The sequence below is a fragment of the Dreissena polymorpha genome, chromosome 11, assembly GCF_020536995.1.
Source record: "Dreissena polymorpha isolate Duluth1 chromosome 11, UMN_Dpol_1.0, whole genome shotgun sequence".
Classification (NCBI taxonomy): domain Eukaryota; kingdom Metazoa; phylum Mollusca; class Bivalvia; order Myida; family Dreissenidae; genus Dreissena; species Dreissena polymorpha.
In genome coordinates, this window is record NC_068365.1 from 78,309,908 (window position 1) to 78,330,241 (window position 20,334).

General features: G+C 37.6%; 1 protein-coding gene across 1 annotated transcript; it reads left to right on the forward strand.

Annotated features, from left to right (window-relative positions):
- The first annotated feature begins 743 nt into the window (after nt 1-743).
- On the forward strand, nt 744-19,418 carry LOC127849961 (uncharacterized). Its single transcript, XM_052382701.1, has 21 exons — nt 744-839; nt 1,684-1,860; nt 2,880-2,970; nt 3,561-3,708; nt 4,174-4,237; nt 4,795-4,900; nt 6,115-6,206; nt 6,658-6,784; nt 7,121-7,252; nt 7,968-8,213; nt 8,640-8,712; nt 9,553-9,625; nt 10,766-10,890; nt 11,607-11,731; nt 12,616-12,742; nt 13,002-13,120; nt 13,728-13,865; nt 16,871-17,182; nt 17,730-17,817; nt 18,725-18,834; nt 19,176-19,418. Exons 1-21 carry the CDS (start codon nt 744-746, stop codon nt 19,385-19,387), a joined length of 2,781 nt encoding a protein of 926 aa, XP_052238661.1. The 3' UTR covers nt 19,388-19,418.
- The last annotated feature ends 916 nt before the right edge of the window (nt 19,419-20,334 follow it).

The window sequence follows — 20,334 nt, forward strand, 5'->3', positions numbered from 1 at the left end:
AAGTGTCACACACCTGTACCGTATGCCTATTCAGTCCCCCGGGGTTTACTCCCACAGGCGATATCAGATAAAGGTGCGTAATAAACACGTTTCGTTGACGAAAGACAATATTGGAAAATAATACAATAATATATCCGTCTGCAGTTATGCTAACATACTCAATTATTATTGTTATGTCTACTGAAATACGATGTGAACTGAAAGGAAATATATTAAATGGAATTAAGAAAGCATTCATTTGGACACACAATATTACCAATTGATTATCAAATCGACATGACTGTAAAAAGGATAAGTGAATCCTGGATGATTTTTCTTTTGGGAAGAAATTTAAAAGAAGGACTAACTTAAATCATGCCCGGCATATGTCTTTTTGCATAAGCGATACATATAATCTTCTCTTGTCTTGCTTAAATTAGGAAAACAAATTTAATACATGTAATAAAATTCAATAAAATCCAGCAAGTGTACGTGCCGGTGAAGTGGCTTGGTATGTTCACATCACCATCGTGTGTCTGTTTAATCCTTTGCATGCTGGGAAATTTGTCGTCTGCTAAAATGTCCTCTGCTGAATTTCTAAAATAAGCAGTTTCTTCGATTTTTTATTCAAAGAATACTATCAGAATAGCAAACAGTTTGGATCCCGATGAGACGCCACTTTCTGTGGCGTCTCATCTGGATACAAACTGTTTGCAAAGGCCTTCAAAATTCGGTTCCAGCAGTGAAAGAGTTAATAGTAGAGTATGGATGTAACGTCGCTCCGTCTGGTGGTTGTGGTCTTGTATATCGCGTGGAGCGCCCTACCCGCACAATGGAGCACGTGCTTCGCTCTACTTGGGGTAAGTTGACTGCTACGCACTAAGAGTAATTCTATTATTATTGTTTAATGGTGTTGTTTCTGCTGCTCCTTTACTTCTATTTCTACCTGTATAACAACCAGTGCTACAATTACAATAACTGTTACTATTTTAGCTTTTAATACTATTTTAGCTATTACTACTACTACTCCTACTACATGTACTACTACTACTGCTGCTGCTACTACTACTACTACTACTACTACTACTACTACTACTACTACTACTACTACTACTACTACTACTACTACTACTACTACTACTACTACTACTACTACTACTACTACTACTACTACTACTACTACTACTACTACTACTACTACTACTACTACTACTACTACTACTACTACTACTACTACTACTACTACTACTACTACTACTACTACTACTACTACTACTACTACTACTTCTACTACTACTACTACTACTACTACTACTAATACTTCTACTGCTACTGCTACTGCTACTGCTACTGCTACTACTACTACTACTACTACTACTACTACTACTACTACTACTACTACTACTACTACTACTACTACTACTACTACTACTACTACTACTACTACTACTACTACTACTACTACTTCTACTACTACTACTACTACTACTACTACTACTACTACTACTACTATTACTACTACTACTACTACTACTACTACTACTACTACTACTACTACTACTACTACTACTACTACTATTACTACTACTACAAATACTACTACTACTATAAATGTTTTTACCCGATTGAAAACACATTGCATTTAGAAGACATTAAGACGACATGTGGTATGTGATAATTTAAGACCAGAGTCTCATTTCACAGGCATACAATGGAGATGACCATACTTTTGCGACCACCAATGATTACGTATCGTTCGTATTGCACAACGGATATCCTGACATGCGCAGTAAGCAGGACGTCTTGGACGAGCAACTGGTGGCAGAAGAAAGGGAGGCGAAAGTGTTGGACGTGTTTCCACCGGAAATGGTCGAAGATGAGGTACAAGAGAAGGCAATATTTGACATAATTATCTGGATATTTTTTTTTTGTCTGCGATTAACCGCAACGTGATGTTTTACCTGTTCGCAAAAAAAGAAATGATTTCACCTTCGGTACAAGAAAAATATGAACCATAGTAATACTGTATTTTAAACCCTGAACAAATTTATGATTGTATTTTCTGAGGTCAATGCAAAAACTACAATAAAAAAGCGAATTCGTTGAATCGATATCCCCCGCCAAATAAACTTTGTTTATGGATCGGTGCAAATCCCTTAATATACAGTATAATCATTAAGCATAGGGTAATAGTTATTAATAGGTAATAATTAAGTGCATGGTAATTGTTTTTATGAATTGCAATTCTCCTCATTGATATCTACTCCCCCATGAAGTTGCATGTATAAATATTGTAGCTTTTCTTAGATATAGCCTTGAAAAATTACAAAGAACAAAATAATAAGTTAAGAAAGTGCAGGTTTATGGTTCTTGTGCATGGTACGTCTTCCCATTGATTTCTATACATCAATGAAGTTTCATGTTGTAATGGTGTATCATGTCTTAGATATAGCCCTGAAAAGTTCAATCATACAAAAACAACATAGGGCAATAACTCTTCTTTAAGAAAGTGAATGGTTCTTAAGCATGGCACTTTTCCTCATCAATATCAATACACCCATTAAGTTTAATGTTGAAATTTTGCATAGAATCTGGGATACAGCTCTGAAAAAAATATCATACAACAAAAAAACAAAGGGCAATTACTCTTATTAAAGAAAGTGTAGGATTATGGTTCTTGTGCATGACACTTTTTCTCATTGTTATCTATACACATATGAAGTTTCATGTATTTTTTCTAAGATATAGCCCTAACAATTTGTGCGACATACGGACGAACGGACTAACAGACTGACGGACAGACGGACCCAATGCTATATCCCCCCGCCTTTGGCGGGGGGGGGGATAAATAATAGCTTATTAATTTTACTTGTGTATACCATAAGCTTCAAACATTTCAGAAACTTGGTCGCAACAAGCGCTACATTAACAGTAACATTAACCGGCGCTGGACTCGCGGCATTGTCCCCTACACATTTGATGAATCATTGGGTTTGTGCCATAGTTATACATAGCCAAGTACCACAGTTGTGTTTCACGCAATATAAATTTATGTATTTCACAGTTTAAGTGCTATTGTTCCAACAGTCTGACTCTACGATATGCTTTAGTTTTTACAAACAAGCAAAACCGGGGTTTCCCGCTTCGTATCGCTTCCTTACAGCGTATTTTAGTATATCATAATACCAAAATACTTGTTTAACAATTATACATTTCCTCAACGTTTAATGCAAATTAATTACCTTTAATATATAAGTTAACCATGAGTCTCTAATTAGAAGCTGCCTAGAGGCATATAGTCAACAGTACTTTTGAAATGAGCTTTTCAAGAACCGAATCTGTACACAATATTGGAAAACTATCTTATCCGATAGGATTTAGATTATTTGTGCAAGACATTTTTTATATAATAAATTACTCGCAAATCACATTTTACAGGTTTTCTCTTTAGTTTAAAGAAATGTTTGCTTGAGGTTTTAGTCAATTTTATACATAATCCCGGTTAATTTAATAGTTTCGTATAGTACCAGAGGTATTGTGATATCGTAAGTTTCATTACACGAGCTTCAATGCGGTTACAGGATCCTACAAACGCGACAATATTAAGGGTCATGTATTTGGGATGTTTGAATACTGGACCCACATCCGGTTCGTGCCATGGAACGAGAGCGTACCGGAAGTATTCAACCTTGACCACCGGAACTACCTCATTTTTGTAGACACAGGAAGGTATCTTGTTAGGGATATATTAACTTTCTATCTTCGTTCATTTGTTTTCCTGTTTACTATTTTTACTTTTATCATACTTGTGAACTAGTCGTTTTTAATAATGCGTTACAGTTTCGGCTGTTTTCCGTCTGCTTTAATCAACAGTTCCCAAGGCATAGATGATAACCGAGTGTACCAAGACTTTCAATACAGAATCATTTGCAGTTTATAAAACCATAGCAATTTAAAGACAAAGACAAAATTTACGCCTCCGGATATTTTTACAACGTCGAAATTTGATGCTTTAAATAGTTGAATAGGGAATCACGCAGGCTGACGAATGAGACGCGAGTTTGGTGATATATTTTAGATGTCGCTGGGACCTAACTTGCATAAAAAGTGCCTAACATTTTCTGCACATAAAACTAGTTTAGCTTTAAGTTCCGCGAGTGTAAACATGTAATATCCATTGTTTTGCATTTACAGCTGCTGGTCCTGGGTGGGCAACAGGAAGGGCGAGCGTGGACAACAAATATCCTGCTGCACCGATGTAGGTGGTCCTCAGTAAACACGTCGTCTGTAAAGTTGTTAAACATGTGGTCAGCGCGTCGATTCAATATATATATGTGTCGTGTTCTGAGAAAACTGGGCATAATGCATGTGCGTAAAGTGTCGTCCCAGATTAGCCTATGCAGTTCGCACAGGCTAGTCAGGGACGACACTTTCCGCTTGTATGGTATTTTTAGTTTCAAGGAAGTCCCTCCTTACCGAAAATCAAGTTTAGGCGGGTAGTGTCGTCCTTGATTAGCCTGTGCGGCATGCACAGGCTAATCTGGGATGACACTTAACGCATGTGCATTAGGCCCAGTTTTCTCAGAACAAGGTTCATATATACATTATACTCCTTACACGTTCATACTTTTAATAACTCTACATATGCTATTGGCCATTCAAAGACCCGGCATACTTTGTATTATTTCCACAGCTATTGCCGTCTAATGGGCAAATTTTTACTGCAAATGTTTCGCATCTCATTGGCTGCATTACTTGCTGCATTGAAACCGTTTAACAAAATTCTTCAAGTACCACGTACTGTTTGTTGCCCAGATGGAGTGCGTGCACGAACTAGGTCACGCGCTTGGACTACTGCACGAGATCAACAGTCCACTCCGAGACCAGTACATCCGGGTCAACCAGGAAAACATCATAGACTGTAAGCATCGCATGTAATTTCTAGACTTTGTGTGCATGTCGATCAAGAAATAACCCTTGCACAAGTATGTGTTTAGCAATATAAGAAATGAAGTTTCTTACTAACGGACGGTTGCTTAAAACGGGTTCATGGCTTAAATAAAATCGTATCGGTAAGTTTAATATTGGATTTATCTTTGTGTCTTTTGTTTTGAACGAGGAAGCATCATTTCAGTTCTTCATTTTGAAATTCCCTCTCATGTCGACAACTGCATTTACATTTAATCCCTTTGCAGATCTTTCTCATTTGTTGTTCATTATTACGTGCTACCGACATGCAAAAATGTACAAATGAACAATATTACCAAAAACCATCACGTGAGACTCATGTTTATTAAGTAAGTAAGTAAGTAAGTAAGTTTATTGTAAACAAAGGCCTCCGGCCCATAATACATCATGTTTACAAAATATATATATATACAGATAATACAGAGAGTTGTCCCTACCTATATATATATACATGTATACAATATCATTGAATGGAGAAAACAAAACAAAAAACAGATACGAACAAACATACTTCAACTACAAGTATTACGTTCCATAGGAAAAACGTATTAAATGGTAAACATAAAAGGCTATTTTTTTAATAACAAACTCATTTTCATTTCTTAACAGATCAAAGAAATTAGAAACAGTTTGCCTACCATGATACCAATTATACAAATAGATTTGCCTAATGTCAGCATATTTAGAGCATTCAAAAAATACATGATATTCATCCTATGTTTTTACAGATTCATTTTCTAATTGACAATGTGCACATATTCAAAGATTTCTTGGTATTCCTAATTGCCTATCTAACTCTATTTGAAACCTATGGCTTGAACAGCGAAATCTCGCTAACGCTTGTCTGCAATGAAATGGCATTGTTATGTCTAAATATCGTTCCTTGTTTAATAAACTTTTAAATTGTCTGTAAGTATCACATCTTGAAGAGTCATTTATATTTTCGTGCCAGGTTTGAGTTGCACAATCAGTCAGGCGTTGTTTAAAACGGAGCATGAATAAATCAATATCACCAACATTCTGTGAGAGCCAAATAAAGAATAACCCATATTTAAAAAGAAGCTCCTTTACATCCGTAGCCCAATATATATCCGTATAATATATTGTATTATATAGTTTTAATTTCTATCGACCTCCTACGTACAATTCCGACTGTTTTTCTTTCAGATCTTGCTGCCAACTTCAAGATACTCACGTCCCCGGCGTTCAAGACGTTTGACCGTTACGACATGAGCTCCATCATGCACTACGCGTCCAATGTAAGGATTGACACATTTGAGCCGCACTCTGGGAAAAGAGGGTTTAATGCATGTTCGTAAAGTGTCGTTTCAGATAAACCTGTGCAGTCCGCACAGGCTAATCAGGAACGACACTTTCCGCCTCAACGTGATTTTTTTTATAAGAAGAGACTTTCTTGAAACGAAAAATATCATAAAAACGTAAAGTGCCGTCCCTGATTAGCCTGTGCGGACTGCAACGGCTAATATGGGACGACACTTTACGCACAAGCATTATGCCCAGTTTTCTCAGAACGCAACTCAATTGACCTCGTTTTTATAAAGACGACGTTATAATCAAGATTGCGTTCTGGTACCGCAGACGATGGCTAATATGTTGATATCTGAAGTTTTACCTGAAGTCATACGGCTGGTTGTGGTGGTGATTTCTGTATTATATCAACGCTTAGGATCGTCGTTGTTTTCCTTGCAGACATTCAGTAAGAACACGCAAGAGACAATCACCCCCCTGGACCCGGACATGCGCTACTTGCTGCATCAGCAAGACTTCAAAGTGTTCTACATGCTGCAAGAGATACAGAGCGTCTACAGAATGCAGGGTGAGATCTGAGTTTTGTTATTAGTCCTGTATGAGTACCAACCCTTAAAACAATCATACTAGTGTGTTCTCGGTGATTTACTCTTGTTTTGTGCTCGTTAATGTAAAAACGGCTTCGAAAAAATGACCATAATTTATTTATATTTTATGTATTTATGTACAATTTATTTGCATTGAAAGCAGCAAGCGTTAAATCTGTCAATAATGACAGATTGAATTAAGTACTGCATATATATTTGTTTACTGTATATTGTCTACTGTCTTGACAGGGTACCGCTAAAGTGCTTGCATTTTACAATTGCACCAGGCATTATACAATAATTGTTTCGAATTTCAGACGAGAAATGCCCCGACTTTCCTCTGCCGTGCGCCAATGACGGCTACGTATCGTTCATAGATGGTCAGTGTAGATGTCGCTGTCCAGACGGGCTGGAGCCGCGGACCGGATGTAACACACCGCTGGGAGCAGGTACGTACACAGTTGTTGTACTCAAGAGCAGTTTACATAATAAATAAATACACACGAATAATCTAGTGAATGGCAATGGGTATTTGCACACGAGCCTCGCTGTAGTTAAACGGGGCAAATGTGCTGAAAGTGTCGTCCAATATTAGCTTATGCAGTCTGCAAAGGCTAATCAGGGCCGATTCTTTCCGCTTATTTTCGGTATTTCTCTTTAAAATAAGTCTCTTCGTAGCGAAAGTCTGGATAAGGCGGAAAATGTCGATCCTGATTAGCATGTGTGGATTGCACAGGCTAATCTGGGACGACATTTTACGCACATGCATTAATACCTGTTTTCCCAGAGATAGGCTCATATAAATCTGTATGGTGTCCGTCTTGAGACCGGCAGGTCTCGGGTTCATTCCCAACTCGGGGAGCGTTCTTTATATCTTTATAACGACACCAAGGACGTGTTCTAAAATAAGTACTCAATACTGTTTACATAAAAGAAAGGCGTTTAATGCAAACGAGCGTGAACAGATAGATTTGAATCCAACGTATATCAGGCATGTAGTATACTTTCGTTTGAACGTTTGATACAGTATTTAATATTATAATAAGTATGATAAAGATAAAGATATTAATCAGTATAAAATGTTCAAAGAGTGAAAAGTCCGCGACAGAAAGGATTTGATGCTATATCAAATGTCCGTCTGAAAACAAAAGTAACACATTTCAGATTTGTGGCCAGCAGGAAGTTATTCCTTGTTACGCCCTCCTGGTGACGACTGTCCGGTAGGATTTCAGCATGGCTTCGTGCAGTTGGTGGACACCGCAAACGCCCGTTTTGACCCACTGGATATGGGGCGTCTCAACACGCTGTATTTCTGTTCGAAGCGATACGACCACACTACCGGAAGAAAGCCCACGTGGCCTTCTGGAAACTACTGCGTGTTTAGCGGAGCCAACAACACGTGCCCATCAGGTAATCAGAAAAACATCATAAAAACAAATACGACACCTTATATCGAATAGTCTTACTTGTATATAAACGTTATAATCCCGAGATTCTTTGTTGTAAAACAGAGAACACTTATTTGTGTCATTTGAATTCTATGTTTGAGCGTCTCTTTTTGAGTAAAACGCAGTTATTTTTTTCCACTTTTTTTCATCCGGTTCTATTTTGTATTTCTTCTTCTTCTTCTTCTTCTTCTTCTTCTTCTTCTTCTTCTTCTTCTTCTTCTTTTCTTCTTCTTCTTCTTCTTCTTCTTCTTCTTCTTCTCCTTCTTCTTCTTTTTTCTTCTTCTTCTTCTATAGCGTTCGATAGTTTGGAACTTCATTTAGATTTCGTTCCCCAATTGCACGAGTACTAGTTTCATTTATAATGCGTGCGCCATTTGATATATTTAAGGTTTCCAAGAGCACCAGGCATCATACAGGACCAACAGAGTGTATGCGGACTTTGTAGCGGGCGGATCAGCACCGTACGTCACGAAAGATGGCAGCATTGCCTTTAGTTTATGTTGCCATCTCGACGATGAATCGAGCGGATCTGACGTCACCAGCTTTCCGTCCCAAAAGACATTTGTACTGACGCAAGCGCTGGATTCAAAATCTACCACGTGCGATATGAAACCCGGTACGTTTGTTTTCACATGCAGAAAACTGTCACTCTGCAAACGTTGTAACGATATAAAAAATACAATTGTATTTTCTCCGACATTCTTGATTTCAAGTAAGCACACTTTCATTTGTAAATACTGGATGTTTTAATATACAATTCTTTTTGTATATCTACATAAACTACGCTTATAAATAACACGACACTCACGCCGCCCACACCACTCACACATCCTGCGTTTAACAAATGTCCACATATGGGATTATTAATCGTTAATTCTATTGTCGTCTCTGTTTCGATCAATATAAAAATAAGATGTTTATGGAAGAAAACAAATGTAAATAACCGGTAAGTGTTGTTTGGAATGAAACATATCTAGATGTCTGTGCATGATGGTTATCATTCATGCTCTGCTTAAACACTTCAGCATCGTTCTGTTAAAACGGGGTTTAACGCATGTGCTTAAAGTGTCGTCCTAAATAAGCCTGTGCAGTCCATTAAGGTCTATCAGGGACGACAATCTCCACCTTAACTAGACTTTCGCTCAGAAGTGACTTCCTTCAAACGAAAAAAACAACAACAACAATAAATGCGGAATAGCCTCTGCATTCAGGGACGACACTTTCCGCACATTAAAGTCCCGTTTTCTCAGAGCGAGGCCCATTAATCATATGTGTTAACATTCCTTCTTTGTGCCTTCCAGGCCTGGGCGTGGCCTCGATTTCCAACAGGTGGACCCTACGCGGGGACCGTCTGAGACCACTGACCATCTGTTGGTACATGCCAAACACGGGTCGGTTACCTATACTATTATTGTCGTTTCTTATATCTGCTGGGTTTTGCTTTGATAAAAAATATTATTAAAGAACGACTGCCAAGTATCTTCTAGGCGTTTTCTAAAGTATAAAATTACCGTGATTTGTATGGACCGGTGAATTGACCTATGACATTAACTTATGTGTTATGTAATTGAAAGTTATACCTTCTAAAATGATGTACAACTCTTTTTTGTATTCATAGACTTGTGAAGTTAAATTGTGTAATCACTGGTGCATTTTCCTTTTTAACAGATGCGCGTGTTGAAGAAGAGACTTGCGGAGACTTTGTCCATCTTTCATACGTAAACCGGAAGTCGTCCATAAGCACCCCCGGATACCCTTTCCTGTTTTCCACGAAACGCAGGTGTACGTGGTTTATAAAGGCAAGAAACTTAATCGTTAAGTGCCTGCAGCAATTACAGTGGCCCAAATAATATAACACGCACCAAGCACGGGTTTTATCTTTTATCTGTTGTTTCTTTTTTTTCAAATGAGTATCCTCCAAAACTAATAACCGTTTCCTGCTCACGAAACCACTTTAAAATACATTTAAGACAAAATTGGAAGCTTTCTTTCTCCACAAGTCGAAGAGAAATAAAACACGGCATAATGTAACACCCCTAGGGGTACACATAATCGAGTGAGACGGCCAAGTATATTATGCCAACAACATTCACTTTGCATATAAGTATAATGTTGTCTCGATATAAAATATGTTTGAATTTGTGTATAGTCCATGTGCAAATTTTGTTCTCGTCCCGCGAACTTCGCTGGGGTAAAACATTCACGTGTTCGAAAGTTCGCTGATTTAAACATTCATATATACACAAAATCGTTGGGCAAAACATAAACATACAAGAACATACGTTGGAAAGAACGTTTTTATATGCGGAAACTCGTTGGACAAAATATTCACATATGCAAACAATCGCTGGACAAAACATAAAAATTGACAAAATTATTTTGTTGAACAAAACATTCAAATATACGAACGTCCGCTTGACAAAACATTCCCGTGTACGAGAGATCGTTTACAAATCCAAGACTTAAAATACGACAGTTTGTGATATGTATAATGTTCATGCGCCTGTATTGTAGGGTCCCCCTGGCAGTCAGATTCTCCTCGAGTTCTCGGACTTCAGCGTTCCCCGCGAGACCAGCGATAAGTCATGTGACAGCTACATCGAGATACGTCATCTGTTGCCAGGGCAACCAGGCATTAAGTATGCGTTGTAAATCTTAGGCATATTTAAGTAACATGCAGTATGCAGTATAATGACAACATCTTTTATCGTGTGATCTTTGCTCTCTTGTTGTTTACTATTAAGTACTGACCATTTTACATGTACATTCTGAAAATTGATCAGCGTGAAGCCAAAATGGGTTGTAGGCCATATTCGACCGGCGCAACTCTAAACCTGTCTGCGAATCTGCGCAGTCTGGTCATGAGCAACACTGTCCGCTAATGAGACCAGGAAACATTGCGTGCGTTTATAGAAGACATGGTAGCTCCTTACTAGACTTCGCGGATGCGTATGCTGGTCTGAAGTTACTGGTCGAATATGGTTTAAGACACATTTTCGAATGACGTATCTCAATTATACGTATTGCTTTCTATATAGAGAGATAATTGTTGTAAGATTTTTACTGCCCAATAAACAGTTCGACAAAAATGCATGCTAGGATGAAGATCTCACTACTACTGAAAAACATAAAATGTACAATCATGTTTGAATGGGAAAAAAATCTTCTCAGTTTCTTCCTTTTAGAGGTATTTAACTTGTTTTAAAATTATTGTTTAAACTTGAAAACGTTTAAACGTTCTCATGATTCACATAATGAAATTCAAAAACGTTTTGGCCATAAATCCACCCGTTATTACATTATGTATTAACATATAGTTGGCCTGTATACGATGTATAATGATATCTATCTAAAGGTATTGTGGTGATGGATTCCGGAAGTCGGTATTGAGTCAGAAGGAAACCCTGAGCCTCACTCTGGGGTCAAAGGGCGCTGGCCCAGCCCAGGCCATGTTCAAGGCGTCAATCACGTTTATAACAGGTGGGTCAAGATATAAACGAATACATTTAAAATGAGGAGAATATATCTAAACGGTTTATCTGTTTTAACATTCAATTGTTTGAGATTCATGTGGCCTTGAAAATGTTTTTTTGGCTTACTCGAAGCAATTTCATATCGGCAGACATCGAGATGCAATATGCCAAGATATTTCAACTTTTGTCGCTTGTTGTATCAGGTGATGCGGCCAAAATGCCATTATGGCGTTTTTTACTAAATACTTATTAAGCGAACTGTCTACATTTGCTATTTTAGCAATTTTCGAAGAACTTTTCAACCGGTGCCTGTGTCTTACATTGCAAACTTGTAGAGTCCATCTGTTCAAAGCATTCTTGCTTCTTGATATTGTCACTAGTGCTTAGGCGTGGCAGATTATCTGTAAACCGACCAACTGGTCCAAAACTTTCTACATAGCTAACGAGTGTTTATCGGAAACTAGAACACACTCCTTTATGGTGGCTAATAGTGCTGACATTTGGCGGGTGTTCAACGCGAATGAACAATAGTTTTAATTGTCTTAATTTTCCTGTATATGTGTGTTCTTGCTTTTTTTGTTGGCGCCATATAATCCTGTCTACACGCTTACACGAAATAACGAAAATTGTCATAATTGTCGTTATGTTATGTTGTAGTTTGGTGCCATTTGAACCCGCCGAAAAACAAACATTGAGGATGACAAATCTCAAAATTGTACTGGCGGTTTTACTTGAGTGTCTGGCTTTTAATCGTGTTGGCACCTTTCAAACCCGCCATCGAAACTGAAAGATATGGCAGAAATCAACGCAAACTTCTTAAATTTAAAAATTTAATTCTTAAATGCATTCTTACGTTTATATCGCTTATTTATTTTTTCCTCACTTTCCTAGCTGATGACCTTTGTTACACGAATAGCGGCCTGGACGACAGTTACCATGGCAATGTCAATTACGACCAGAACTATGAACCATGCGTGCCCTGGGACCGGGTGACCCACTGTCGACATCATGTCTTTAAGTTAGTGGTCTTTCTTGCAAAAAACAAACGTACAAAAAGACCTGAAGAAAATAAACATTGAAGACAATTACAATTATTGCTCATACTAATCATCATACTAAATTTCAATTAAAGATGGTTCAACTAAGATTTTTTTATTGAATATAATTTTATTTATCGTCTCAATATATTTACGTATTTTTGTATCAAAAACGTTCGACGAGTTGATAGCAAAAATTATAACGTTAATATTATAAGTTTTTATTTTTAAATATTGCAGTGTCACGCACATGCAGCTGGAGGGTAATATGTGTCGCAACCCTGGTCACGGCACCGCGCCTTGGTGCTACACGAACGCTGAAACATGCGCGCGCACCTACTGCGACGTCTGCCATTTGAGTACATATAAACATGCGTATTTTCTCCGCCATTTCTTAATCAATATATAAATTAAATATACTCGTGCGTTCAGATATAGTTTTCAAGTAAAACTTATGTTAGTAGTCCATGTAATTTGTTCAGGAATATTAAATAAACGGGAACGCATGTGTTATAAACCTTAATAGCACTCTACCCAAACGCCTGCAAAGAGCTGAATATTAAAACCCTTTACGCAAGAGTTTTAATAAAATCTTGACAGCGACTAAATCAATAACACTGACATTCGGTGGAACATTCTAATTTAACTCATAATACAATTAAATAGTATACTACACATAGTCTATGAAACTTAAAATACAAATCGCTCACTGATGCAATTGTTGTGAAAACTGCACCTGTACAGGCCATTAAGACTGTCATAATGAACACTAAAAATCAATACCCCCTTCGTTGAAACTCCTAAAACGTAAAAGTTGACTAATAATTACAACTTGTAATTATTAGTACTTTGCGACTTATCGGATATGTGGTTTCATTGTGCTATTTTGTTTAAATGCGCATTGTGAAAAGAAAATCACCTTATATATTGGATCGCCCTCTCCATTTGTTAACATTACATTTCCAGGGGCCTGCATTGACTTGTTCGACGACTGTGAGTACTCTGTGTACAAGAACCCCGGGTACTGCGCCCAGGATCCAGAGGCGACCAGGGGATGCCGGAAGTCTTGCGGACTGTGTGCGCAACGGCAATTGGTCGCGTCCGGTGAGTTGTATGATAACCTCATTTGATAAATACGGAGAATTATGGTTCCAATTGGTTACTAAGTACTGAATTATTTAAGTATCATTTGCATTTCACGAATTCTTATATTTAGTTCATGGTGTAAAAATGCAGTGTCTACGTAAACTACTGCAAAAGCCTCTGCTTTAAAAAAGACCTTGCCCTGCAGTCTTGAATCTTTTTATTGCATAAATTTACCCGATTGATTCTGAAAGTTAATCTGAGTCGTCCAATGTCTTCGATGACAGTTGGTCGTTTTCTTAGCCATTGTTAGTTTTCGATCGGAGTACAAAAATACAAGTTTTGGTATACAGTTAACACCATAAGATGCCCGCTCCCGGAATCCAACACCACTGACATGAAAATTATATCTAGCTCCAAAAGCGAATACACAGTTGGTGACGTTATATCCTATGTGTGCACGGGAACGCGAAATGGCTTCACCGCAAACAGCACGTGCACGTCGGAAGGGAAGTGGACCTCTCTCGTGCTCGCATGTACAGGTACGTATGTTAGATAGATCCACCACCTCTTGTAAACCGAAGATTTAGTTTGACAGTTTTTGGTTTATATGTACGTGGTAAAATAGCAACTGGTAACATACTCTTTATACCAAAACGATCGTTGTTAGACAAACAGGCTGAACGAACTATATTTTTTTTAACTAGTAATACTGTGCAAATGTTTGATTCTGAAATATATTTCAATAATTGCACACACATTTGCAACGGATCAATTTTACTTATCGGCATATACTATAAAGACAATTATAACTTAAGTTAAAAGACTATATTGATTTAATAATAAAATACACTGTTAACCACCTTTAAAGCATACACAATGAACTGTATTTAAGGCCTAAATTGTTAACAATATTTCCACTACACATGAAATAAAACGCACACAGAACAACGTGTAAAACTAAATATTTGAAAAAAAGGCATTTACAATTTATTTACAGTAACTATTGCAATTAATATTAGCTATTTACATTTCAAGATAACTAGTAATCAAACCATAATTATATTACATATTGTAAACACTCGTGCCAAGCATCTGATTTCTGCTAGACATCTATTTCCAATATTAAGTGCCTTCCTCGTGGACCCGTTCTTGATGAGTCCTTAAGTCCTTTCTTTCACGAAAATATTTTCATTCTTATCCGCCCGATCTTTGCTGGATTTTCTTCAATCTCGCATCTCTAACTGTTGTAATCTGTTCATTTCTGGTCAACTCTCGTCTCGGCTCTTGTTTCGCACGTGTATTACCCGGATTGCGAATTGGCTGTTCGTGTCTTTGAACGATACTTCGTGCGTGATCTGCCCGTTGTTGATCATTTTTCTTCACCCTTGCATCTTTAACGGATGTCATCTGTTCTCTTCTCGCAAACTTTGCAGCTCGTTTCGGTTCTATTGCCGCACGGTTGAAACTGGGATAGTCCAGTGGCCTCTTCTGTTTCGGCAACAAACTTAGTGCTTGATCTTTCTGCGACGTTTGCTCGATCTGGCCATTTCTTTTTATCTGACCTTGTTTATTTTTCCTGACGTGGGAAAAAACGTCGTATGTTGGATCTCTAAAATTTCGCTCTAAGTTAAATCGGTTCTTTTCACCCTTCTTGCCTATTTTCAAATCCCGTTGATGCTTACGTAGTTCTGTATCCGCAATATTATTCTTGAAGACGGATTTCCTTCCGGTTGATGACGTTGCCTGCAATTGTTTGGTTTGTTCCAGGATCTTTGTCAGCTTATTTTCAATGTGTTCGTTCCACCTTTTCAGTTTCTGGTCAACCTTTTCCTCTACGTTTCTCATGCGCCAGGAAGACCGCAGTATCTTAAGATCGGATTCCTTCTTCTTAGACACTTTGTCAATCTTACGGCGTGTCCATCTAACAATTTTATTAATCCGTTTGCAACGCTCTGTAAAGTTTTCACCATTCAACGTCCAGACGACAGAGCACTCTTGGGTTGGGTCGCGAGAACATTCGTACGTGACCCCGCCAATGGTACACGTTATTTCTTCACTACACGGTTCACACTCTCGATTTCCATTGATTGCAACAAAATTATAAGCTCCGACAAAACACAACAACAAAAGCGCGTTCATTATTTCGATTAGTTATATCCAAAAACCGAAACACTATTATCTAACAATATATCCGGAGACAATATTCGTCAGCATTTTTTCAAATGTCAACATCGTATTTGTTCGAAGTCGAAAATGAAATATTTTCGTACTTTTTATATGACTCTCGAATGATGACACGCGAAGCTGAGTTAATGCTGACATCTCACGTGATCGACAATCAGACGCCGTGTTGCAATGTCGTCAATTGAACTTCACAGTTTGTCTCACTAACAGATCAAATATAGCACGCTTTCTCGTTGACTGCTCATATTATATTGTCAACAAGTTTGAATGAGTAAATATCTTAAATTTACGAAATAAACCTAAAGCGTTCCATTAAGATTGTATTGAAAAATACTTGTTGAATATTAATATTTTTACAAAAACACACACTTAAACAGAGTTTTACATGTCTTCCATATATATCAACATATTATGGGTCAAGCGTATCACGCATTATTTGTGTTTTACTTTTTTCGTATCACGTAACGGTATAATTATCATAAATGGTTGTATTTACTGATTCGCGTGCAAATTATGCGAAGTCGAGTAGCTACATACTTGACAATATTGCTACTGAAGACACGATGTACTCTTAGAAATATATTATTTAATAAGTAAGTTTCATGATAAAGTATGTTGTATATTATAAAATAATTATTTAAAACATACTGGAGTTATACTCGGTAACTGACCGGAAGGAATTTGAACAGCTTCCGGTGCGTTAAATCTTAATCGTTCAGTAAGGTGAGTTTCATTTTTAAGTAAGATTGGTTTAAATTTCTATTCTACTACACATTTTAACAACCTAACATATTTTGAGGCGATGTATACTAAATGTTACTACATCACACCCCTTATAGAAACGTGTATCGACAGACGGACGGATTGTAGGACGATATTGCACCGCAACCCGTTGATGTGCCGAGAGTTTCCGGACTTTGCCGAGAAATTGTGTCGGCAGACGTGTCGGCTCTGTAACATCACGAGCAACGTTCAAACATGTAATACTTTTAAAGACTTGTCGATAAACGTTACAACACAACGTATGAACGCAAGTGTCGGTGACGTCATAACGTACACATGCATATCCGGTCATATGCTTGTGTCAGGTGACCTGAAGCGACAGTGTATGGCTGATGGAACGCTAAGCGGAAGTAGCCCGAACTGTGTGGGTAAGATAAATTTGTATTGGCTCCGTGCACGTTTTGTTTGATTTCATTAATAAAGCTTTTAAAAATAAGTGATATTTTTTAATGCGTGACCTCATTTGTTATATCTTTAATGTAATCGTTTGTGATAAATTACTAGTATATACATTCACATATATAACAAATATATTTTAATTAAGTTGCTCGTATGTTTTATTTTTTTTTCTTGTATTTTAAAAGTATATACTGTAACTCAAAGCATTATAAGCCTTAAATGGCGACACCATGCAAAATACAAACGATAACTGCACTTAACCGATTCATGCCTAGCGTCTAGAAAAAAGCCTTGGCAAACAGCGTAGACCCAGATGAGACGTCGCACGATGCGGCGTCTCATCAGGGTCTGCGCATGTTTGCTTAAAGATTTGTTCTGTAAGAACTATTCTTAATATAGAAATAAGTATACTAGACATCCCTAATTTTGAAAATAAATTGATCCAATTTAGAAGGATGGGAGCGTCCACTAGGCATGAATGGGTAAACACCGATAATGTTTCGCTTTTCATTTAAGACACGTTTGATGTAAGCACCAGACTGTTTCAAGTCGACATACGGCGCCGACAGTCAGTGGGAGAACATGATCGTGTATATGCACTCAGGTACATACAAGTATCCACAGGATGGCGTGAACAGACAGCGGTAGCGAAATAAAAATCTAATGCGGTCTGTTTTGTTTAAAAAAAATCTTATCGTTTAGAGCAGATCTTTTTCCAGAATATATATCCACCGAGTTGTAAATATTGATTATTGTGCCAACTTAAGGCTCGTTTAACGCATTTCTGTCCTAAATACACTAAACATAGGCAGTAGACACGAACCAAAGACACAGTCCTGCCTTCCCAAAAACCTTTCCCGAAAATGTGTGTTTTTAGTAGAATACTATTACGAGGGTTGCTACATCGTTGTCAGTTTGCCCGAAAGTTGTATTTTAGGCACGTTTTTGAAACGCAATTATTTAATACCCATTTGGGCTCTTTTTGCGAGCATCGTTGTGTACTATAATATGTTCTTGATGCATGCAGTCATCCGAACCGTAGTATCGCCCGGACCGGCGAAATCTCAGAGTGGACTCTCTACGTCGTGTTTCCCGGCCTCGTCAGTCTGCAAGTGTGGCGGGCAACCAACCAATCCGCGCGGTAAGCTCAACGAGGGAACAGTTTGATTCTCGACAAACACACATACACTTTATTTTAAATAAATGATAATGAGGGTTAAATCTTCAAAACAGACTCTTTTCCCCTTTTTGAAATTGAGTTACGTGTGGCCGTTAACCCAGTATTTTGATCAGTTCGATACTTTTTCGAAGTAATCAACGATTAAAAGTTCAAACGTCGGAATGACAATTTAAGCTAGCCAGCGATATTACATGGCATTTTCACATCGGTTCTTTTGATTGCACATTTACACAACACGAATCACGGGGTAGCATCGTGAGAACGTATATTATGCAACGTACATATGTAGTAGTTTTTTTTATCAACTACCGGTTCATTGTTTTCTCAACAGCTTCCTGCTGGTGGGGTCGCACACTGTGAACATTGAACAGAGCGACCGCATAGTCACCGTGGATATTCCTCAGGCGGAAAGGATCACCGTTCAACCCAGAGACTTCATAGGTAAGCAGGCGCAATATAGCGTCGTCTGTTTTGATAATCATATGTTCACTTATATAGCTTATTCATAGACTCTAAGGACTGCATGTGCGCGTTTACAAGTTGACCGTTTAATTTCTGTGATAAATATGAATATCAATTCATGGTCGATAAAAATGTTTGGGATAATTGTTTATGACAAAGACAATATATAGACGCTAAAATTACCCTTCAACGTTCATTTTGCACCGAGGGCAATGCTTTTTAGCTAAATTTGATCTGTCCGATGACCATCAGAAATGTGTTATTGTGTTTTTTTTATATTGACACATTTTTTTACTACTGATTAAGACCACTGTTTTCAGGACTTCACTTTCAACATAAGATACACGCAGGGATCGCAAGGGACCCGTGCATTTCTGAGAACTCTCCCTATCATATCGAAACATGGCGACCCCCGCAGAGCGCGAGCTGGCACGTGGGTCACGTGTACGATATGTCACGTGGTAGTGACTGCAACATTTTCTCTGTGAACGCTGTGATATCACCCCGTAGAGATGTCGTGGAAAACTTTTAAAGTGTTGATGTTTTACCATATGGATATGGCTCAAAAGTCGAATGAATGTCAAGTTAGAACTTACGTTAAAGAGAACGTGTTCATATTCCTCATACTACGTTACCACATTGCACAGTGATGGTTGCTGTTTTTCTCAGGGATTATTTACACTGTCGTATATTTTGTTATTATAAGTGTACTTTCATAGTTTTTTTTTAAAGTTTATAATGTAATTTAAGATTTAAGTTATATTATATTTGTAAACAATTTATATTGAATACATTATGTCAATTGTATCTACATAATGAAAAGTTCATGACGAGTTTTGACATTTTAAATGTGCTTTTTATGTTTTTGCAATTTTATAGCAATAAAGTCTTTGAACTTTGCATTCATGTTTTAATATAAACATATACACCCTACACTAACGGCATGGGAAGTATCGAAAAATTTAACAAATGACACAGTATTTCACGTACTTTTAGAAAATCGCTAAACATGAGGAACGGTGAGAGTCGTATCTATTCCAGGCTAATTTATGCATCCAAATTAAAGGCATACGTTGAACTTTAGGCGATGTCCGCTTTCATGTCAGTTATTACCGCCATCAATTCATACAAAGCATACCGCTTACCACAGGCATAAAACTTTAACGCCCATATATGCAAACAGCCCAACACTAGACTTCAATACAATAAATATGACAAAAAACATGCTCGACGAAGAACATGTATTTGTGGGGCCAGACTTCCCCAGCAGGCAGTCTAGTAAGGAATGTTTTTTTAAATAAAATGCCCTCTGCAATTTTTTCTTTCGTGAAAGGATCCACAGTACTAGTTCCCTCAATACAAAGGAGCAGAAGTGTTTTATTGTCCCTGATAAACAAGGGGATTAGCGCTTAATTACTAATCATTTACTAAATAATATTGCTTTGTTATATTTTTTTTTTTTTAGTATTTTTTTTTAAT

What these genes read in the sequence shown, in the direction of transcription:
- LOC127849961 (XM_052382701.1), top strand. Translation starts at nt 744, where the DNA reads ATGGATGTAACGTCGCTCCGTCTGGTGGTTGTGGTCTTGTATATCGCG. An exon ending in GAGCGTCTACAGAATGCAGG is followed by an intron (nt 6,785 to 7,120) that starts GTGAGATCTGAG and finishes TTCGAATTTCAG; the next exon opens with ACGAGAAATGCCCCGACTTT. An exon ending in TAACACACCGCTGGGAGCAG is followed by an intron (nt 7,253 to 7,967) that starts GTACGTACACAG and finishes AACACATTTCAG; the next exon opens with ATTTGTGGCCAGCAGGAAGT.